The sequence below is a fragment of the Nomascus leucogenys genome, chromosome 20, assembly GCF_006542625.1.
Source record: "Nomascus leucogenys isolate Asia chromosome 20, Asia_NLE_v1, whole genome shotgun sequence".
NCBI lineage: Eukaryota > Metazoa > Chordata > Mammalia > Primates > Hylobatidae > Nomascus > Nomascus leucogenys.
The window spans coordinates 67,207,252-67,231,899 of NC_044400.1; the positions used below are offsets into that span (position 1 = coordinate 67,207,252).

Sequence of the window (24,648 nt, forward strand, 5' to 3'; positions counted from 1 at the left end):
TCATATTTTATGCAGTTTAGGCCAAAGAACAAGTTTACTGTCAGATTGAAAGTAATTTATTTTTAATGATAAAATCTAATGCTTTTAAAGTTGTGTATTAATGCAATTTTGAGCTCCTATATATTACTAGTACAGCCATTCTAAAAGAAGCAGTTTTATCAATAAATATTCAAAGCCTAAAAAAACACATACCTACACTGTATTTTTAGGTATCACAAGAAAATAATCAAATAAGTATGCAAAACATATATTCTGTGTAAGGCTGCTCATTATAGTTCATTCAAGCTGTTTCTAGTTTTTTTTTTTTCGCTATTATGTATTTAAAAAGGGGCTATTTAATATTTTATATTTATAATTCGGATAGATGCAGATATTAACAGTTATGTTGTTGAGTTTATTAATGACGTGGAAGAATTGTTAGACTGAAGAAAAGCAAGTGCAGTGTATATATACTGTATATTGACTCATTCTATTTTTGTAAACAAAACAAAAACAAAAGTATGTTTTGGACTAGAAAGAAAAGACATCAAAATGTTTGTCATGGTTGTATTTGAAGTGTGGATTATGGATAGTTTTGGTTTCCTTTTATATATGTGGCTTTTTCCAAAATCAAACGTGTTATATAATTTTTAAAATATGAAAATTATGAAACTTTTAAATAGCACACTTTGTATATGGCTGACTAAGAGCATTATCTATTTTTACCAACAATTAGTTTTTCCAGTCATTTTGATCATATTATATGTGTAATGCTAGTGTGGAATATCAGATGAACTTTATCCAATATTATCAATTACAGAACCATAAAGGAAATAGGATTTTATTTGGGTTCTCATATGTATAAACACTTTCTTTGACATATAACCTGTGTTTTCTTAAACTGTCCTTGAGATGGGAATGGGATCTTGCAAGAATATAGGAACATAGCATGTTTTCAGTCTTTCCCATGAGGTTTTTAGAGAACTTGTGGATTATCTTAAGTGTATTGCAACAGCTTTAAGGCCTTTGAGGTTCTCAAACCTTGAAGACAAGGATATGGCGTTAAACCTTGTATTCGTAGCAACTAGTCAGTGCTCAAAAGTGTCTTTATTGCCCATTGAAGCCCTTGGGCTCCTGGCTGCTGTCTGGCAATGTAGGTTACAGGTTTGCAGCTGTTACATTCTATTGCTGATGATACAGGCAGCCTGGAACTCGGATTGCCACTCCAAGAAATACTACCTTGTGTATTCAGAGTTTTATATTTTACATTATACTGTTTGTTATTTATTATAGCCTCCTCTTCCAAAGGCTGTAGCTCAGATACTCTTGGAAGCTTTTGATCTGTGATGTAATTGCAATACCACATAAACAGGTTAGCTGTTTTATAGCTTGCTTGGAAATGCAGAGCACAAGGAAAGAACATTTTTGTAGATATATCTGAAATGTTATAGTACAATTCATTTACAAAATGAGTAGTGTTGGTTTAGATTTTCTACTTTGGTTTTTGATTGAGCTATTTCTGGATCTTGTATCTGGTCAGTTTTATGTGCTGTTGTTACTTTCCACGGTACTATGGTACTTTCCATTCTACTGAGACACAAAGTATCTCTAAGGATCCTTCTCTCTTTTGTATAAATACATGTTTTAAGTTAAGGAAGTGATAGTGGTGATGGTGGGTATAAATACATGTTTTAAGTTAAGGAAGTGATAGTGATGATAGTCAGAAGTTTTCTGCTCATTTTTGTTAATGTTGAGCAGGGTAATTCAGTTTTGAATCACAAAGCTGAAAGTACATACGAAAGATATCCCAGCAATATATTACCAGTCAGATGGAACGATAGCCATACACAACACGACTTTAAGGGTGGAGACTCCAAAATGTACCCATTCCAGTGTTTTATTATTCTTATGACTTAAGAGAGCTTTTTTTCTGAAATCTCTTAATTTTAATCATTTCTTATTTTAACATAGATTTGCACTGAATTAAATATTTTTATCTGAAATATTTAAGCAATGCTAATTTTAGTTTAACCAGTTTTTCTGCCGAGTTTACGAATGAACAAAGGAAAAATCTAAAGAATCAAGAATTTAACCCATGCTTGATGTTTCTTCAGTCTTCCTTCAGGATAATATAATTCTTGTATATTCTTGTATATTATCCTGAATTCTTTTTAGTTATGAAATTAAATGCATATTATATACACTTAAGTTAATTATACTTTTAGTTTGCAAACCTACTGTTTTCTCTTGAAAAATATATTCTAAAGTTCATCCTACTACCTTAAAAATCAACTTTGGCACAGCATTTTAAAGGTAAAGACTTTTTATCTTACACGCCAGTGTTTTGAGAGGTTTACATTTTAATTTTTGAATTTAATTCGCAACCGCCTCCAGATTGAGTGGTTTTGAAAGAAACTTTTGAGTGCTGCTTATTTTTAATTTGTTAGAAACAAAGTCTTCTTTAGTCTGTCTTATGACTGTCCTTATGAAGAAAGCATAACTATTCTTTCTTTTTGGAGTGAGGTCTCCAAAGAAGTCACGAACTTCACACATTTGTGTACTTTTAGAAGAGTTCCCAGTACTCTATGCCTGTCTTGCTCCTCCATCTACCCTAACTGCACTTCTGGCATCATAGGACTTTTTAATCAAAAACGACTCATTTCCTACCTTAGTTAATCTTTTATGTCTTATTGGTAGGTCAGTTTCTTTCATCTGGTTGGGGGAAGGGGTCATCTGATTTTATATACTTGACTATGTATATTTTCAAAAATATGAATAGATTGTATGTGGCATGAACCTCAATGCATTAGGCTTGTAGAAACTGGTAAATGCTTACTGTTTTTTCTCTAGGTGTGGCAACATATCAGAGGCATTATTTGTATCAGAGATTTGCAAGTTACAGCATGTAGGCTAAATCCAGCTTGTTGACTGTTTTTGAATGGCTTATGAACTAAAAATGGTTCTTACATTTTTTAATGGTTAAAAAAGTTAATATTTCATGAAAATTATATGAAGTTCAAATTTAATTTTTCAGTTAATAAAGTTTTATTGGACGTAGTTTCACTCATCCCTTGACTATGGCTGCTTTTATACTATAATGATGGAATTAAGTAGTTGTGAAGAGACTGTATGGTTTGGAAAACCTAAAATATTTACTATTTGGCTGTTTATAGAAAAGATTTGCTGACCCCTGACTTATAATACTGACTGAAATTTAATATACTTGGCTTAATATCATGTTTTCTACCTGTTAACACTGTGATGGAGACAACAAAACTACTTTTTAATAACATTTGTTTGATGAAATATTTTAAATGCTTATTTTGTGTTAGATGCTGTGATTAGCAATAAGGAGTAAAAGGTGCATAAGTAAGATCTCTTCTTACTGGGAACTCATGGCCTAGTATTTACTCAGAAGTTGGTAGTTTTCTAATATGAATTGATGATTATTTATATTATACAATTAAAACCAGATAATCTAATGTTATTTTTAGTTAAAAATTATATTAGCTCTTATCACATATGTATAAGTTGGTGCAAATGTAATCGTGATTTTTGCCATTACTTTTAACATTAAAAAGTAATGTCAATAAAAAGTAATGGCAAATGGCCGGGTGCAGTGGCTCACGCCTGTAATCTCAGCATTTTGGGAGGCCGAGGCAGGCAGATCACTTGAGGTCAGGAGCTTGAGACCGGCCTGGCCAACATGGTGAAACCCCATCTCTACTAAAAATACGAAAATTAGCCAGGCGTAATGGCGGGCGCCTGTAATCCCAGATGCTCAGGAGGCTGAGGCAGGAGAATCGCTTGAATCTGGGAGGCAGAGGTTGCAGTGAGCCGAGACTGTGTCACTGCACTCCAGCCTGGGCGACAGAGTGGAACTCCATCTCAAAAAAAAAAAAAAAAGAAAAGAAAAGAAAAACAAAGTAATGGCAAATGGCAATTAAAACTAAAGGCAGAAACTGCGATTACCTTTGCACCAACCTGATATTTGATACATACTTATCTGAAGTAAAGACTTACCTGAGTATATTCATCATAATGCTTGTAATACAAAGACTGGAGAAACAGGCTAAATATTCAGTAATAGGATTTGGCTAAATAAATTGTAGGGCATCTTTTTGATGGACTATACTTAACCAAAAATTACTTTGAGTATGGGAAATATTTGTGGTAAATAAGCATAAAGGTGTAATATGATTTTAATTTTTTAAACTAAAATATTTTAGAACAATTTTAAATTTACAGAAAAAATTGAGTAGAAAGTACAGAGTTTCCATGTACTCTCTTTTCCTCTGCCTTCAGTTCCCTGTATATTAGCATATTTTATTGAACCCAATTGATAAATTACTATTAACAAAATTCCACAGTTTACATTAGGGTCACTCTATGTGTTGTGCAGTTTTATGGGTTTTGCCAAATGCATAGTGTCATTAATCCATCATTATAGTATCAGACACAGTGCATATCACTGCCAAAAAACGTCTCCTAAACTCTACCTAGTCATACCTCCCACTTCCCCAAACCTGTGGCAAACACTAATCTTTTTATGGTCTCTAAAGTTTTGTCTTTTTTAGAATGTCATATAGTTGGAATCATACAGTATGTAGCTTCTAAAGATTTGCTTCTTTCACTTAGAAATGTGCATTTAAGGGTCCTCTATTACTTTTCATGTCTATTTATTGATGAATAATATTGCCTTGTATAGATGTTCCCACAGTTTACATATTCATTCACCTATTGAAACGCATCTTGCTCACTTTCAAGATTTGGCTATTAAGAATAAGACTGCTATAAACACTCACAGGCAAATTTTTTTGTGGACAAATTTTTTCAACTCATTTGGGTAAATATTTAGGAGCATCACTGATAGACTATGTTTAGTTTTGTAAGAAACTGTAAGGGTATCTTCAATGGTAGCTGTACCATTTTGCATTCCCACCAGCAATGAATGAAAGTTCTTGTTGCTGCGTATCCTCACCAATATTTGATATGAGTGTTTTGGATTTTAACCATTCTAACAGGTATATAGTGGTATTTCATTGCCTTAATTTGCAGTTCCCAAATGACATGATATTCAGCATCTTTTCATATGCTTAGTTGCCACTATGTATCTTGTTGGGCGATGTATCTATTCAGACAGAGTTTGATATTTGGACAATGATGGATTCGTAGAGTAAGTGAAGATATATTTCCCCTGCTGCTGTTTTTAGAGACAGATTGTGTGGAAATCATCTGGGTTGGTGCTTTCTGTTTCAGAAGGTTTTTAATTATTAATTTCTTTAATAGATATAGGGCTGTTGAGGTTATCTATCTTACCTTGTGTGAGATTTTGTAGTTTGTGTCTTCTGAGGAATTGGTCCATTTTATTTAAAGTTACCAAATTTGTGAGCATGATGTTGTTCATAATATTCCTTTATTATCCTTATAATGCCCATACGATCTGTGGTGATGGCCAGTCTTTCATTTCTAATATTAAAAATTTGTGTTTTCTCTTTTTTTCTTGATTGGCTAGCCAGATTTGGCTGGAGGTTTATTTTACTGATGTTTTTCCCCAATGAACCAGCTGATCCTAGTTTTTTAAGTGGCATAAAATATAAACTAGAAGGATCTATAGCAAAATGTTAATCATTGTCTACGGATGATGAGATTATGAATTTTTCTTTTCTCCTTTGTACTTTTCAATATAGTTAATATATAATTTCATAATGAAAAATTAGTGTTTAGTTGTATTGCCTACTGATTAGTATCTTTCCCTCAGACCAACACAGTTATAACCAGTATTTCATGATCTTCATGAAAAATCTAGCTCAGTATTCTTCTTTTTCATTTTTCACTGAACTTCGTCTTTGGAAATGCTAAATTTACAGCCTATGGATAAAGGGACCAAAAAGCATTAAAACACTCAAAAATTATTTATTAATAATGAGGTTATTTAGAAGAAAATACAAATTACATCCGTTTAGGTGTTTTACACATGCTTTAATTTTTACTACAGCTTTAACATGCAATTATTATTCTCTTTTTCAAACAAAGAATCTGAAACTCAAGTTAACTTGCCTGACTGAGGCCACATGAGTATGTGGAAAAGCCACAAAAAGTTCAGTACTAGGGTTCTCCTATTTCAAAATCTGGATTAGATAAAATGATTCAAGCCAGATTTTAACTATAAGAGTATATATCCATGGTGGAAAGGTTGATCTTTGCCATTCATTAAATATTAGTTTTCATTATGATGTTACCTTTTACTAATGAAGCTATTTCTATAAGATATATAATTTAACCTTTTTTGAGTTTATGCATTACAGTTTCAAAAAGAGAGATAACATCTTTTAGAGATGAGTATCTTATTCGTTGTTTGAGAGATTAAAATGAATGTTTTATTTCAGCATTTATTTAGTTTTTAATGACATGAAAGGTAACCTGGGGAGAGTGAAAATCTGGCCTAGAGTTAATTTTTCAAAAGCTGTTTTTCCATATAGAAAAATTTATCCCACCAAACATCATTTGTTTGGTTTAAAATAAAAAGTTAATATAGAAAGAGTGATTAAATATTTGTAAGTAAAGCTATAAAGCTATACATTTTGAATTCAGAAAAATTTAATGGTCTTTATATTCAATTGATTATTCATTGCCATTTATTTGACTGTGTAAGCCTTTGTTGTAATTAACATTTTCTTGAAGAACTCCTAAAATATCTAAAATAAGTGACAATCTCAGCATACCTTGATATTATCTTACAACTGGCAATTGTCTTAATCTAAAATTGTTGGCCCTTGATCGAGGATATTTATCACTGAAACTTTATGAAACCCTACAGCTATTTTTAAAAATACCCCTTCCCGAAGCCTACAAGCTATTTTCCAAAAATTCTTTAATGAGACACTGATTTTTTTTTTTTAAATAAAGGCAGTAAGATTTCCTTGACCTATCAAAATTATGTTATGCTTGGCATATGAATCATGTTTTTGGCACAACAGTTCCAAAACAACTCCAGAATCTTTTGCACGCTTATGGGTGATCTGGTTCAGCTGGACTCCAGGCTGTGAGTGGGGAATAACATCTTCACATGAGCGTTAGGTCCCAAGTTCCTCTTATGTTGTATGGTGATTCTGTCCTAGTGAGTGGGTGAAAGTTTGAAACCTACGTAAGCCTACATAGCCACAGTTCTATAGGAGCTGGGTTTTTAATTATATAGAATGTTGAAACTTTTTGATTTGTCAGGTTTTACAGAAAGTAACCAGTTTTCTTAATTAAAATTTGATTAAAATCTTTCTGCAAACTGACCTTATCAAATACACATACAATCATATAGGATTAAAAAATAATGACTGGTAATTCTGTCTTGTTTATAACTGGCTTTTGTATGGTGCTTCATAGTTTATAAAGCATTTTTACATTTTTTCATTTAATCCATAAATAAGTTAGATGATGTGATCCTTATTCACACACAAAGTAATTAAAACAACTTTGTGGCTTGAAAAGCTTAAACTGGTAAGTGAAATTCCACCCCACATTTTCAGAAACTTCAAATCTAGTTATCTTTCCATTACCCTACACTGCATCTTAATTCCCATTCCCTGCTCTGTCCAAGTTTATGTAGATATTAGTAATATATTTGTGTACTACTGCAGAAATTAAAGGGAGTTGTTACTATGTTCTTTATATTCCAACATATTATCTTCTTTTCTGATCAGTGTTTCCGAGTTGATTTAGGGGAGTCCTAGCTACTGATCCTAACTAGTATTTATTCATTATCATTCCAAAAAAGAAAAACTGTATTTTCTGTGCATTTTAGCAGAGACATGTATTCAACTTCATTATGTATTTCAAAAGTATGAAAATTGCGGTGATAGACCAGTGTTTTTCAAATTAGTCACAGTATAGCTGCCTTAGATGATAATGGTTTTTATGTTTGAGGTTCTGCATATGAATTTATTTGGGAATAGAAATTGGGGAGAGTTTCTGCTGCAAGGGTTAAGTTTTAAAATCATTGTCTATGCCAGATATATTTAGGATGACAATATTATTATGCCTTCATAAAATTCAGTAGGAACTATTTTTGTTTTCCAGAAATTCTCTAATATATTACAACAGTTGGATTATAAGGAATATTCTTCTGGAAAAAAAATCCGTGTTTTATATTAAATAATATACCTTATTTGTTTACCTGATTTTTACTCTTGATTCTTGCAACAAAGCCTTTAAACAATTTAATAAAAATCTGTTCTGACTTTTGAGCTATAGGCTTTTACTTGTTTTCTTGGGCATCATTCCATTTTCTGAAATCTGTGGACTTTTCTGGTGCTTTCTTCTATTTCTCTATTTTGTGTTGTCTTTCATGGTATGCAAAGTTTATTTCCTCCAGATATCTCCCCCTTTGTTCTGATTTCTTTCATAGCAAAAATAAAATTAAAGCACAATGATAAGTTGAATCTTTCAGAAAGTTAGATGATATTTAAAACCCTATTGTTGGAAAATTGTTAATTTATAACCAGCTCATTGTTTTTGCTATTTTGTCCCATAATAGTGCAGATTACTCTCCTTACAGCCTTCTCTGTTTATTTCTAGATGTTGTGAGTTTAATTTTAAAGTTAGTTCTTCTCCCATTACTGTTAGTTTTTTAAAAATTATTATTATGTGAGCCGTTGCTGTGGAGAGTGGTAATTTTATTTGTTTTAATAAAGTTAGTATATTTAATGAATTTTTTCCCTCTTTTAAAGACTGTGAACCAGAAGAGCTGACTGACTGGTCTATGGATGAAAAATGTTCATTTTGTAACCTACAGAGAGAAGCAGTCAGTGTAAGTTTTAGTGCTGTGAAATTATCTTTAAACTAATGCACAATCGTAACACAGTTTTTTTTTTATCTTAATTTGTTTTGAAAATTTGTGACTCACAGTGGAAGTTTAAATATTTGATTTTGGTAAATGAAAATAATATTTTAAAGTCATATTAGAAATCTAACATTTAGCTTAACTTGCAGGTGAAAATCCTAGAAAACTTATCTTTTTTTTTACTTACTTATTTCACATTTCTTTCTTATTCTTACTTACCCTGACTCATTAAGTTTAGTTCAGGTCTATTTTGTATTTAGGTATAGAGGGATGAGCTTGAAGGCCTACTTTGGTCTGAGACCACCCTACAATCTGATTTCTTAGAAATTAATAGTGGGGGAATAATGTGCTATTTTTAGCCTTTCACTTACTCTTGAAGTCTGTTGGATATCATAATTATCTCCTGTGTAAATGATGAAATATGTAAGTGTCTACTGTATACGTGGCATAAACTATGCAACCATCATCTTCTTGTGTGGTGGGAAATTTTGATTTCTACTGTTGTGAGAAGGGCTGAGAAGAATTGAAAACTTGAGAACCTATACCAATTTTGGTCAGATTAGTGGGTAAACACATCTGCTTTGTTGTTAAAACTCTGTGTTAGGATTGCATTACTGGCATGCCAACATAGTGAATTTATTCACCAGTATGTTTCATATGCTCTTTTTTTTTTGACTATAGTTTTGCTAAGGAATAAGGTTATTTTGACTCTCTATCAGAGCTATTTCTTTTTTCCTGACTCTTACTCTGAATTTTATGTTCCCTCTCTCTAATTTGATACAATTTAAAGGGCAGAACAAATGAGCATTTAGAGCATTAATTTTTTGTCATTTTTAATGGAATTCCATGTTTGAATTAAAAAATGATTCTGTATGTTGTTGTTTTCTTATACTTTTAGGATTGTATACCATCTCTTGATTCTTCACAGTCAACACCAACAGAGGAGCTATCATCTCAGGGCCAGTCCAACACTGATAAGATTGAATGCCAAGCAGAAAATTACCTAAATGCACTCTTTCGAAAGAAAGGTAATATTGGTATGTTTTGTCATTTAAAATTTGCAATAGAGATGTAAAATGTTTGAATTTTTTTACACAAAAGTTTTTTGTATGTCAATCTCTCTACTTCTCTCTTTATTATTTCTTTATTCTTAATTTTTCTTTATATTTTTAGGGACAGTAGGAGTCTCAATCATTCTAGTACTAGTCTTGTATTAGGCATTCCTGTTCAGCATTCTATTTTCAAGTATCTCTCTGACTTTATCACACATTTTCCTCATCTATTATAAGCACCTTTAAAAATTTTTCTTATGCTTCTGGTCTTCCTTATTGTATTGCTGTCTTGAACACTTCAAAATTTGTTTGATGTTCAATAAGTTATAGATATATAACATTATATTGCAAAGCTATGCCTGATAATGTAATAGTGAAATCACTTATCAGCTTGGTTGGAGTATATTTGCTGACTTGCTATTTCAATATTTATTTGGTAACTTGAATTTGCTTAGTAGACATTAAAAAAATCAGTGTTCTTTTTTATTTCTTGTGTCTCTAAACTACTCAAACCAAATAGCTTTTGTTTTACTTGTTCCCTTACTTTACACTCATGTATCAAGCAGAAGTAGTTTTTATATTTTAGTTACTTGGGAGAATTAGAGAAATGTAGGACCTTTCATGTTTTGTTCTTGGCTGTTCCCACAGTAATAGAGTGTCTTATTTTTACCACCTGGACCTTTGGAGTAAGTTATGGTGCATGTTTAGTTTGGGGGATTATCCTCTCTCTCAACTTTGAGATTAAGAAAACATTACCATATTGTCATCATCTACTTGTTGACCCTGTTTTACTCCTCTTTGGAGTGAGATATCACTAGATATTTTTCTACTAAATTGATAACTTTCATGTTTAAATCAATAATGTTTAAAATAGTACTTGACTGTGATACAAGAGTCTGTTGTTTAGTCTTAAGTGTTCTAAGTTCTTTTATATGTTGAAATATGGAAATCCTCTTATTAGAAGAATCATTAATGTAATTTAAAGGCCTAAAATTAAGAACTATAATTTTTAAGAGCAAGAGACTGAAAATCTTCTCCTTTGTGTTACTGTTGAGAAATCTGCATTATCTTTAAAAATCAAATTTTTTCAAAATTTTTAGTACAGTGTTAAAAATGTTTTATGGCCAGGTGCAGTGGCACGTACCTATAGTCCCAGCTAATAGGTGGGCTGAGGTGGGAGAATTACTTCAGCCCAGTTGTTCAAGGCCAGACTGGGCAACAAGACCCCATCTCTTTAAAACAATAATTTTACATACTTTCTTTAAGGATTTTATAACATTAATTTAGAAAATTTTATTCTGTTAGTATTCACTTACAGGAAGAATTATGTTATCAGACTTGTATCACTAAGAGAACTGGAAGAAATATACACATTTACACACATGCACACAGTAAGTTTCATTTACCTTGGAACTCATTACTCAGTCTCTTTTCTTTGAGTCATTTGTAATGGTAATAACTAGAATTATCAATAATAATAGCCTTTAATTTTTGATAGTATGGAGTTAGCCTATGCTCCATTGCCCTATTAAGAGTAATCAGTAAAAACTTGGTACTATTTCAGCTGATTCAAGCATCTGGGTCTCCAAGAGGTCTCCTACCAATGGTTGGGTGAGTGTTCTTGGATATTTAGTGACCTCTCCATTTCTGGATTTCTTCAACATCTTTTGAAAGATTGCAGAGTTTTTAAATTAAAGATTCTTCTTAGTGTTTTTGCTTTATTTTAGGCCTTTGTTAATTTATTTGTAGTTCATCACTTTCCAGATTTAATTAAACATAAAAGTTTGTCTGCTTGTTTACTTGGGCTTTTTAAATTTGCTTTCAATAAAATCATTTTAGAGATTTCCAAATGGTCTGACCAAGATGGGGCTAGAAGATAATAACAATATCTTTTAAATGGTCTTAACTCCTTTGTTAGTTTGCCATTTGAGTTCTACTATTAACTCTACTTTGAAGTAAAAGGCAAGAAACATTAAAGACAGGAAATACTTCTGAGTCTTTGGAGTAGCATTATGACATGTTGTTAAAACATCTTTTTAGTGCAGATTTTTTTTTCCCTGAAAATATCCCAAATGCAATCATTTTTAGGGATCCTGGATATGGATGGCATTAGTATTCCTGGTACTTAAAATCTTTTGCTTAGTTTGAGGAACATACGCATGTTGATCATCTTGGTAAAACATAAAGAAATCTTTTAATATCCTTATGGTAACTAATTTATTGTCTTTCCCAACTTATGCTTTTTGAGATGGTGCTAATGATAAATATAAGCTATTACTATTGAGAATATCACTACCTGGGATAATGATGATGATTGATATCATCAGTTGTGATTGAGCACTAAACCTTTTTTATGCTCTATCTCATTTAATGCCAAAACAATATTAAGAGGGTAAGTACTGTTTAACAGGTAGGAACAATGAAGCTCAGAGAAGTTAAATACCATGATTTTTAGCTCTGTGTGCTGAACATTTCAGCCGTCCAGAAGAAGTTCAAAAAATGAACAGTGCGGCCAGGCGCGGTGGCTCACGCTTGTAATCCCAGCACTTTGGGAGGCCAAGGCGGGCAGATCACGAGGTCAGGAGATCGAGACCACGGTGAAACCCCATCTCTACTAAAAATACAAAAAATTAGCTGGGCGTGGTGGCGGGCGCCTGTAGTCCCAGCTACTCGGAGAGGCTGAGGCAGGAGAATAGCGTGAACCCAGGAGGCGGAGCTTGCAGTGAGCCGAGATTGCGCCACTGCACTCCAGCCTGGGCGACAGAGCGAGACTCTGTCTCAAAAAAAAAAAAAAAAAAAAAATGAACAGCGTTTTGTGTGAGAAGCACCTAGATTCTTTTAAGTACTAAGTAGAAAACACTTCCCATTCTCCACTAGTTAGCAGACTAGGATTAGAACTATTTTATTTGAATTAAGCAGACTAGAGAGGAAATATGGGGAATGCTCTATATTTCTTATAGGTTTCTATTTTTTCTTCCTGTGGCTTCTGAACAATCTCAGTGATTAATTCCCTTATAGTGCTTAATAATAAATAGGTTGTAGGAATGCCACTGGCATTAAACCTTCTCAAGACTGGAAGAGTGTATTACTTAAATACAGCTCAAGCAATTCATTGTATTTAGAAGCTAGTCAAAAATAGTCTCAGGGTTGAATAAGTCAGATGCGAAGAGGAGGATGTTCTAGGACAAAGGTGAACTTTAACTAATTTTGTATATTCTTTACTTTAGAAATGTTTAAAAATTGAATTCCTTCTGGAGGTTAACACTAAAATTAACTAGAGTGCTAGAGTAGAATGGAAATCTCCGTAATAACGGGGACTTTGTTTTGTTTATTGCAGAATCTCGGCAACTAGGACTGTACCTGCATGTTAGGTCCTGAGTTAGTATTTCTTGGGTGATAAATGAATACTAAGATAAACTCTACCTAGATATCTGTCAGTTTCTCCGAATATTCGGTAGTATTAGTACTTCCTTTGTTCTGTTTTGAAGAAGTAAATTATTTTGTACATACATATAGTTTACCTTTCTCTGCTTTGTACTTAAAGTATTGTGTATAGTTTGAATATCAGTCAGTTTGTTTGGAATGTTGATAAACGTAGGCATATAGATATAAAATGCCTTGTTTACAGGTATCCTCATGAAATGTAAACTAAGTTATTTTGGCCTTTAGCTGCAGATTGTCTAATCACCTGAAATGTTTAAGTCACTGGCTTATGATTCAGGAAGATGTCTCATCTTTTATTTTTAAATTGAAGGCTGCTGGACTTGACTAAATTGGGCAGATAATATGTACATAGTAGCTGAACGAATCATACTGCTATCTATATAACAAAGTCATCCTTCATCAAAATGTAATATGTTTTTCCTGCTTTTTTTTAATACCCACACATGCTTAGCATTCACATACCCACAATTCTGTGTTTTTTTCCTAAAGACCTTCTTGATGGATTTGATGCCATTAGTCGAAAGCTCCTATTAACAAACTCTTTTCCCTTAAGTTAATTGATAGCCAGGTTTTATATTAAAAACCTTTTTTTTCCGTGCCTTTTGGGAACACAGTCCCTTTTCCTTTTAAACTGTTAATGTTTTGTTTTGTACTCTAGCATGATATAAATACTAGTATGGTTCATTAACCAGTTGGGTTATGACTGATGATAAAGTAATTGATTTCTTAAAAACAGGTAGTGTTAATCTTTTAGATTGCTTTTCTCTAAATGCAGACATCCTTGATTGACTATGTAAATTTAACATGATTCATTCAGGCCTTAAGTGTTTCTTAGTAAGTGTTCCTTTGTGATGTCATTGTGGTCATACTTTGAGTTTCTCTTATATAGGTTGCCCTTTTGGAACTCTCAGGGAATTGTAAGTGCCATAAAATAACTGATATACCATTATGAGCTGCATTCAGAGGTGTTCATGAAAAGATTTTTCTTCTTTTCTTACCAGGTACCTGTAAGATAGTAAACAAATTCTAAGAACACACTTAAAATTAGAACTGGATTGAAGACTTTTTACATTTCTGATAAAAATCTCCCTTTTACTTGCAAGTCCATCCATAGAAGGAATTAAAGGAAATCTACCAGTTCATCCATCATCACCCAGATTCTCATCTTCCTTTGGCTTTTTAATTCCCTAATTTGACCCAGTCCCCTACCCCTTTACAATCACCCAAATTCTTTCTACTTTGTCTTCTGGAGCTTCTGGTCTTCCATCAGCAGAATCCCTCAGTCTCTTTTCTGAGTGTTCCTCTTTCTTTATTGCTGTAATTGAAACCTATGTGTTCATAAAGGATGCTTTTGTAGACTTCTCACTTGCTATTGTTTTTAATTCCTTACTTTATGTAACATAAGGAGGCAACTGGCAGGCAACTTCCAAGATTTTTATATCTACTCTGCTTGCTCAAAACCATGACCTTCTTTGAAGCCATGGCATTAAAGTATTCCATCTACATTTTCGTCTCTACCACGCTTTTTGCTTCCTTCCTCCCAAATACTATTCCCATCATAGCTCATATTGACTTAAAATTCTATGTAGCTGATACATCCAACATCCTGGCCTCTCCATTACTTGATCTCTTCATTTCCAGTGCTCTTTTCCTTTATTCTACTCTAGCCACCTTTTCCCACGTTCCTATACCTTTATCACCTCCCAAATCTAATTTTACCTATCCCTTTTTCTGACTGCCATCTTATCCCAATACTCTCATTCCAATATTTATTTTTTATTTATTGTATTGATACATAATATTTATACATATTTACAGGATACATGTGATATTTTGATACATGCATACAGTGTGTAATAACAAATTGGGGTATTTAGAATATCCATCACCTCAAATAGTTATTTTTGTGTTGAGAACATTTCACATCTTTGCTTCTATTTTGAAAAATACAATATATTGTTATTAACTGTAGTCACCCTACTGTACGGTGAAACACTAAAACTTATTCCTTCTAGCTAACTGTGTAGGTTTGTACCCAACCTCTTCATCCCCTCCCACCCTTCCCAGCCTGTGATAAATATCATTTTACTCTCTACCTCTATGAGGTCAACGTTTTCTTAAGCTCCCACATATGAATGAGAACATGTGATATATGTCTTTTTGTACCTGGCTTATTTCATTTAACATAATGGCTGTCCAGTTCCATCCATTTTGCTGCAAATGGCAGGATTTTATTCTTTTTATGGCTGAATAGTATTCCATTATGTAGATATACCACATTTTCGTTATCCATTCATAGACATTTAGGTTGAATTCATAACTTGGCTATTGTGAATAGTACTGCAGTAAACATGGGGATGCAGGTATCTCTTTGATATACTGATTTGCTTTCCTTTGGGTAGATAACCAGTAGTGGGGTTGCTAGATTGTATGGTAGTTCTATTTTTAGTTTTTTGCGAAACCTCCGTACTATTTTCTATAGTGGCTGTACAATGTACAGTCCCAGAAACTGTAAAAGAGTTCCCTTTCCTCTTCACACAAGCCAGCGTTTGTTATTATTTGTCTTTTTTATAATACCCAGTCTAAATGGGGTAAAATGATGTCTCATTGTGGTTTTGAATTGCATTTATTTCCCTGATGATTAGTGATGTTGAACATTTTTTTCATATGCCTGTTGTCCATTTGTGTGCTTTCTTTTGAGAAATGTCTATTCAGGTCATTTGCCCACTTTTTAATGGGATTATTTGTGCAGGTATCCAATTTTTTTTTCACCTCATTGCAGCCTTCAATCTATAGACCACACCACTTTCACTGTTAAGTATCTCCTCATGATTTCACTTCTCTCTGTACTCAGTTCAGATACTGTGCTTGATAACCATGATCATTTTTCATGTAAAATCTTAACTCCCTTTCCTCTCTTTGCCTTTGTCATATTTAACACTCAGAATCTTAGCTGTGTTTTAATTCAGTTCTCTTTTACTACACACTTACTCTGGAATAGCTGAACTTGACGAGGAAAACATCCAATCATGCTGTTTTTCTAAGTCTCCTTTGTTTAGTCGATTTCCTCTCTTATAGGAAGTTATTTTATCTCCTCAAACCTCCATCAACTAAAAATTCTCCTTCCTTTTTGTAGAACAATCACCTTCTATTATACTATATACTCTACTTATTTTATTTATTGTTATCTGTTGCCTTCTGCTAGAATGTAAGCACCATGAGGAACTGAATTTTTGTTAACTAACATATTTCAAGAACTAGCACACAGCAGGTGTTTAGTAACAATATTTGTTATTGTCCATACTTTTGCCATCTCCACTTTCCACCCTCCCTTCTCTTTTCAATCCATCCTAGTTAGACTTTCTTTCCTACCACTCCACTGAAATTGTTTTATCAATTTCACTGGTAATTCCATCTTGTCCTATTCAAAGGAATGCCAGTCATTTCTCATGTTAGCCTTTCAGCATCGTTTGATAGAGCTGATCACTTTCTTGGTTTCTGGAAAATTATACCCTTTGGATTTTTTTTTGCCTTTCTCACAAATTGCTTCTTTCACGTGATCCTTGCTGGTTTTCTTCTTCTTGACCTTTAAATGTTGAAGAGCCGTTAAGAGTTAGTCCTCAGCTGTCTTCTCTTCTTGATATACATTCACTCACTTGATAACCTCACTCGGTCCTATGGCTTTAATTATCATGTGTGTGCTGATAATAACTACATATTCAATCTAATCCTGACCTTTCCTCCTGCTTTACCAACTCTTCTATCTAACTACCTAGTTGATAATTCTTCACTACTGTGGCTAATAGGCATCCCACAATGACCTGTCTAAAACAGAACATTTGATTTTAATCTATTCCCCTTCCCCAGCTTTTTCCATCTTTGTGAAAGGTATCACTCCTGACTCAGTTGGTCAAGCCAAAAGGCCAGGAGCCTTCTTTGATTTCTCAATATCTTTTACAGCCCACATGAAACCTATTGTCAAGTCTGTACCTTCAAATCTATTCTAAAGCTCACCATGTCTCATCATTTCCATTGCTACCACCTTAATCTGAGGCCCATCTGGTCTGGTTATACTACTAAAGAGCCTTCTAACTAGTCCTTTTGTTTCTACTTCTCCCCCATCTTACCAATTCAGCTTTCTGTGCAAAAAGAAAAATGATGTTTCCAAAGCCTCAACCAGATCATTATTCCTCTGTCAAAAACATTTAGTGGCTTTACATGTCATTTAGAATAAAATCTCTCAAGGACTCTATGTGATCTGGTTCTGCTTCCTCCTTGACCACATCTTATTATTCATTCTTTTGAATACTTACTGGCTTTTTGCTTTTCCTCAAATGTGCTAACCTTACTTTCTTCTCAGGATCTTTAGACTTGGCTGTTACTTCTGTCTGGAATCCTGTTTCTACTAGTGCACATTGCTAACTTCTTCATATCATCAAATATTGCCTCTCTCCTGACGATGCACTGGCCTCACCACCCTATTGATAATTCATCTCAGTCACTCTTTCACGTTTTTTTTTTTTTTTTTTTTTTTTTTTGAGACAGTCTCGTTCTGTTGCCCAGGCTGGAGTGCAGTGGCGCAATCTCGGCTCACTGCAAGCTCCGCCTCCCAGGTTCATGCCATTCTCCTGCCTCAGCCTCCCGAGTAGCTGAGATTACAGGCGCCCGCCACCACGCCCGGCTAATTTTTTGTATTTTTAGTAGGGATGGGGTTTCACCATGTTATCCAGGATGGTCTCAATCTCCTGACCTCGCGATCTGCCCACTTCGGCCTCCCAAAGTGCTGGGATTACAGGTGTGAGCCATCGCACCTGGCCCTCACATTATTTCTTTAAACTCTCCCTTACTCCTCTTAAAATCTGTTTATCTGCCACTTCTGGAATATAAGAACAAATTAGGCAGGGATTTTGTGTTTTGTTATATCCCTAGCACCTAGAATAGCACCTGGCACCATTAACACTCAATCAGTTAATTGATTGCATTTAAATCTTTTAGAAAAGAAATGTTTTCAGAATCAAAAGCTGTGCTTTAAAATCATGATGGCCTTTCAACGATTTTTTAGAAATGTAACTCAAAGCTGCAGTATGCTATCTAGACCTTTAGATAAACATCATGAAGGAGTCCTTGCAGATGACAAGTAAGTGCTAATATTCTAAGGTGTTCTAGGGATCGGCCAAAAATACTGAAAATATAAGTGATTCTAAATTTCTTTCAGAAATGTTTAGTCATTATTCTTTCAGTGATTTTGTACATCCCTAATATCCTTTGGGGTAAATGTTTAAATTTGAGGGTAACAGATGCAGGCGAAGTTGTGGAGAAAAAGGAACACTTATACACTGCTGGTAGGAGTGTAAATTAGCTCAGGCATTGTGGGAAGCAGTGTGGCAATTCCTCAAAGAGCTAAAAACAAAACTACCATTCAACCAAGCAATCCCATTACTGGGTGTATGCCCAAAGGAATATAAACTGTTCTGCCATAAAGACCCATGCATACATATGTTCATTGCAGGAGTATTCACAATAGCAAAGGCATGGAGTCAACCTAAATGCCCATCGGTGGTAGACTGGATAAAGAAAATGTGGTGCATATATAACATAGGATACTATGCAGCCATGAAAAAGAATGAGATCATGTCCTTTGCAGCAACATGGATGGAACCAGAGGCCATTATCTTTAGTAAACTAACGCAGGAACAGAAAAAAAAAATGTATCACATGTTCTTACTTATAAGTGGGATCTAAAATAATGAGAACTAATGTGCACAAAGAGGAGAACCATAGACACTGGGGCCTACTTGAGGGAGGAGGATGGGAGGCAGGTGATAGGAGGGAGAGGATCAGGAAAAATAACTATCGGGTATTATGCTTAGTACATGAGTGTTGAAATGGTCTGTGCACCAAACCCCCATGACATGAGTTTGCCTGTAATAACAGACATGCACATGTACCCCTGAACGTAAAATAAAAGTTTTAAAAAATTCTTTTTGGACGGGCGCAGTGGCTTATGCCTGTAATCCCAGCACTTTGGGAGGACAAGGTGGACGGATCACGAGGTCAGGAGATGGAGACCATCCTGGATAACACGGTGAAACCCTGTCTCTACTAAAAATACAAAAAATTAGCTGGGTGTGGTGGTGGGCGCCTGTAGTCCCAGCTACTCAGGAGACTGAGGCAGGAGAATGGCGTGAACTCGGGAGGCAGAGCTTGCAGTGAGCTGAAATCGCGCCACTGCACTCCAGCCTGGGCTACAGAACGAGACTCCATCTCAAAAAAAAAAAAAAAAGAAAATTGTTTTTGAGGGGAAAGAAATGGGTTATTTATTTATCTTTGTATAATTTGTTAGAAGTTTTTCTAAGTAATTTCTTTGTGTATTCTAATTCGTTTGAGAAAGTATAGTAGGTGAGAATGCAGACCTGATCATCAAAAGAGATGTAATTCTATTTGGGGCCCTATTTTTTTGAATTACCATCTGTCTTTAGGTAATGCTTCTTCCCTGTGCTGTCTCTAATATGGCAGTCAGTAAAATTAGCCTATATTTAATATATAGCAATCTGTATGTGCTGTTCAAAATACTTTAAGTACTTTATGGGAAGAAGCATAATTTTATGTGGAAGTAACAGAAGAACTAATATGTGCTATATGACTGGTTAGTATTATAGTGTCTTAAATAAGGCTTTTTAATGATATTTTTCCCAGTTTTCTTGAGTAACTCATGAATTCACCACCTGTATCATTACCTGTGTGTTCTTGTATAGAATGCTACTAATTTAGTTCTTTCTTTTCCCCAATTGTGACTTTTCTCCCAAGCATGTTGGTCTTTATAAAACATATTTCTGGTCCATGACTAGTTCATTAATTTAAGAAAGATTTACTAAGCTCCTATTACATGCCAGGTACTGCTCTAGTGAACAAAAAAAATATCCCTGTCTTCATGGAACTTTATGTTCTAGTGAAGGGAGGCAGATAATAAACAAGTAAATTATACCCGTGGTTGAATGTGTATACACACACCTAAACCTCTCACAGGCTGGTTGTATACGAATATAGATAAGTGCCGCGGAGACAAAATGGAAAGAGGGACATAAAGCATGGAGATGGTGATTACATTTTTATAAGTGGTAATCAGATGACATTTGAGCAGAGATGTAAAAAAAGTTGAGGTAGCAAACCATAGAGATCTTAGGAGAAATATATTTCAGGAATTAAAATAATAGCAATTTTGAGAAATTATGGATTTGGCATGTGGTAGGTGATTGCCATTCCCATTCTTTAGTTTTATAGAAGTTTGTTTTTCTCTAAAGAATAATCTAAAATTGTAGCATTTTAAAGCAGGAAGGGGAGTTAGAGATTGTCTGTGTTTCTTTATATACAAAGAAATAGTTAACTTCACCAATGAACATGTACTATAGTGTAAACAACGAAATAATGTTAGATAATTAATGATCGTCAATAGCACTTTGCAAAATAAATAAGGCAATTTTTTAAATGTCTGATTAATGGATTATAGAGTTGGTTGAATGAAATATAATGGTTAAAAAAAGAAATAGGAGCTTTAGCGCCCATTGCTGTTTGGTAGTGAATTAAGCCAGACTGAACTGGTGAAGTAGTGAATAGATGCCTGAGGTTCATCCTTGTCTGAATCCACGGAAGTAGCTCTGAACCATCAACAAAGCAACTGGATGAAAAAACTCAGAATGAATAAACTGTTTAAAGTTACTTCACTTGCACTTTTTCAGCTCCTGGTCACCCAAGACTGTTTGTAGTTTAATTTTTTAATGTGGTGAGTCTTCTCCTGTCATGATCAAACTCACTTGTAACAACAAACATTTTGTGTGGTCTGAATTTTTTTTTTTTTTAAGATTCGGTGTCAAGTATTTGTGACTCCTTTTTCTTTGCTTGACTAATGATGAGCATCAAGTGGAAAGATTTTTTCACTTATAAACTTCAACATTTCTACTGTCCATTTCATTAAATTCAGCCTCCTTTAGCAAGATATAAGACTTTTTGCTTTACAGTCAACATTTCCATTAACTCCTGGAAATTAGCAAAATATGTACTAGATTCTTCCATACTCCATTCATTGTTTGCAGTGATATTTTCCTCCAAGCCTGATTGGCTAATAGTATCATCTTATCAAAACTCTTTTATAAATCCTACATTAAAGAAGTGTTAAATGTATTAGCACCCCACATCAGATATTCATCATCAATATGCTTGAAGTGTGTGATATGTCCTTTGTCTATAGGCTGCGTTAATGACATTCAATTGGAAGGCAAAAGAGTCCATTTAAATATTGTCTTCAGAAATAATGTTAACCAGCAAGAGATATACATAAGCATGTTCTATTATCAGAAGTGCCTTGTTTAAGATTTCTTTCTCCATATGTTCCTTGATGAATAATAAAGAATGGTTCTGTACAACATCATGAATACCTTCGTACGCAAGTTTTATGATTTGAACACCATAAAATAAGCATTCCTTCCTTTAACATTACTTTAAGGGCTCTTGAGTTTTTCAAGTGGTATACCAAAAAAGGTTTTAGCTTAATATCATCTTTCCACTTTCCACTTAAAAAGTAATGTTGAGCTATCTTTGACCTCTTCATGTTCTAGTACTGTTCTTGTCTAAAAAAAAATTGAGGTGGCATTTTTCCCCCATAAAAGCTGTAGTTCATCAGGATTGAAAATGTGCATAGTGGTTTAAACACATTTGTCAATACTGTAGTTTTTCACATTCAACGAGGAGTGCTGCTACAGCCTCACTATCAGCAGAAACTACTCACTGAACTGTGATCCTCAAATTATGTAGTTTGTACAGTTCTTAAGTTTCTCAAACCCTTCTGTATGTCCTTTAAAACTCAGCTCTTTCACTGAATCATTGCCTTCTTCAGCTGAGGTACACTATAAATACAGTGTGATTGTTTGTTATAACAGAGTTTAAGAAATAGATTTTATGGAATTACAAGAAGTATAAATTCTACTTGAAGTAAGAATTAGGAGAAGAAAGTGTATTGTTTCCAATACAGGCTTTACAATAGTGATAACAGTTGAGCAGAATTCCCTCAGTAAAAGAAAGCAAAGGAAAATGGATAGCTCTCGTATCAGGGTTCTTGATTTAAAGTTACTAACTTTGGCCATGTTAAGGAAAAGGGGGTTATTGGGAGACTATTCAGGGCTCTCACAATTATCTAGAGGCTAGAGGGCCAAGGTTGGCAAATAAAAAATCCAAGAATACAGAGGAACCACAGCCAAGGACACATTATAGTAAACAAGTCTGCATGACCTGAGGTTTATGCTTCCATAATGTGTTCGTTTTTCCAAGTCCTGAGAGGATTCATTTGATTGGCCCATTCTAAAACATCTGTCTGCCCACCCTTAGCATCACTATGGCTGGGAAGGAGAGGAGGGATCTGGCCTCTTCCACATTGATTGTACATGTAGTCAAAAGATGAGAACAGCACTCTGGAAAATGAATATGCCCAAAGAGACCAAGTGTATAAAAAGCATAAGATTCTAGAGTTGTCAGGTGAAGTGTGTATGCTTTTTATGATGGTACTCTCTACCTGCTAGCTAAATCCTGGAAAAGGGGGAGTTAGGGTACTAAAAATAGGAGACTTGGTTGCTGGACAGTACACACACAAAGCCAGATGTCCATTAAACCCCTTAATTTGCCAAAAACAAGGACATATTCTCAGCCCTTAGGCTGCTTAGACCCTACAGTATTTGACTTTGTTCATCACTCCACTCTTTCTTGGAAACTCTCTTTCCTTTGGCTTTCACTGTACCGTTTTCTCCTCTAAAAATTGTCTCTTTACTCCTCTGAAAATTGTCTCTTTACTCCTCTGAAAATTGTTTCCCATTTTCTCCCTTTTTTTTTTCCTTTGATATGAGGAGGAAGGTATAAGTCAGGTAAGGTAGATTTTCTTATTCTTTGTTTCATCCCTTAAATGTTATTCTCTTAAGGCTCAATTCTCAGCCTCCTTTTAATTTTATGCATTCTCCCTGGACAACCCTAAGCTTCAGGCTCTCACATCCTAGTGACAGAAAATCCGCATTGCTAGTCCTGATTTTTCAAGTTCATATTCCTGGCTGCTTCTAGGTTATCTACTTCCAGATACAACCCACAAGAATTTCAAAGGAGGTAATATGTATAACACTGGAAAATTTTAGTCATTCCTTTTGACTTCTATTCCTGTCTCCTCCGTTAAAATATGAAATCTTTGAGGACAGACACTGTCTTTTATTTCGTCACTTTTTTCTAGTACTTAGCACGTGTATTTATGCTCAATACATGTGTAATGAATGTTTCCTATTCTGCTCTCCAGAAAATGAGAAGTTTAAAACCCTACTCTGTGGCCCAGGTTCCTTATATAAATAACGCATACCCCCAGTTACCTTGATTAGAAACTTCACACTAAATACTTGTTGAGTAACTGAATCTACCAGGTGCCCTCAATCCCATTGATTCTACTTAAAATATTATTTTTTTATTGACCATGCAAGTATTCATATTTTCTTGGCTTTACCATAACCCTCCACGTATTTATCACTTTCTTTTAAAACAAAGCCATTATTCCCTTACCTGCTGCTGCTTAGTATCAACACTAAAATCCAATTATATTTATGTGTACTTACAGTGCTTTTGCTGCTTCTCATTTCCTCTTTGCTTGATAAACTCTAGATCATCTTTCAAGGAAGAAATGTTTCATATTCCCTGATTCCTTTCCTGTTTTTCTTTTCACTACCTCCAGGCAAAAATAAAAAGTTTCTCTCTTAGATTTCCTGTAACACGTTGTATGTGCAAAATGGAACATAAATTAAATGTGCTTTGCCAAAAAGAGAGGATAATAAGAAACTAAAACCTGTATCACGTGGGTATCTGTACTGATTGGTGAGAATACACGCTATACAGATGGTGATACTGGAGTTAATGGATTTACTGGTATTTTTAAAAAATGTTCTTATTGTAAATTGACAATTTATAATTGCATAAATTTATGGGGTACAAAGTGATCTATGGACACAACTTGGAATAATTAAATCAAGCTAGTTCATACATCCATCACTTCAAATACCTAACATTTTTTGTGGTGACAACATTTGAAATTTACTCTCAGTGATTTTGAAAGGTGTAGTACTCTATTTTTAACTCTATTCATCACATTGTGTGATAAATCTAAGAAAAAAAACCCAACAAATCCATATTCCTTTTGAGATTGTGTACCCTTTGACCCTGTCTCCCCATTTCCCATACCACCAGCCTTTGTATTCTACTCTATACTTCTTGTATTCTACTATTCTGCTCTCTGCTTCGTGAATTTGATTCTGCTGGATTTCA

General features: G+C 34.2%; 1 protein-coding gene across 7 annotated transcripts in view; it reads left to right on the forward strand.

Moving 5' to 3' along the window:
• LCORL (ligand dependent nuclear receptor corepressor like) overlaps positions 1-24,648 on the forward strand; it is a 185,847-nt gene that overhangs the window by 56,050 nt on the left and 105,149 nt on the right. For all 7 annotated transcript variants that reach the window (XM_030801150.1, XM_030801152.1, XM_030801153.1 and 4 more), the window contains exons 3-4: positions 8,703-8,782; positions 9,714-9,843. In XM_030801150.1, the coding sequence (XP_030657010.1) occupies positions 8,703-8,782; positions 9,714-9,843 (210 nt within the window). The remainder of the gene's footprint in view (positions 1-8,702; positions 8,783-9,713; positions 9,844-24,648) is intronic.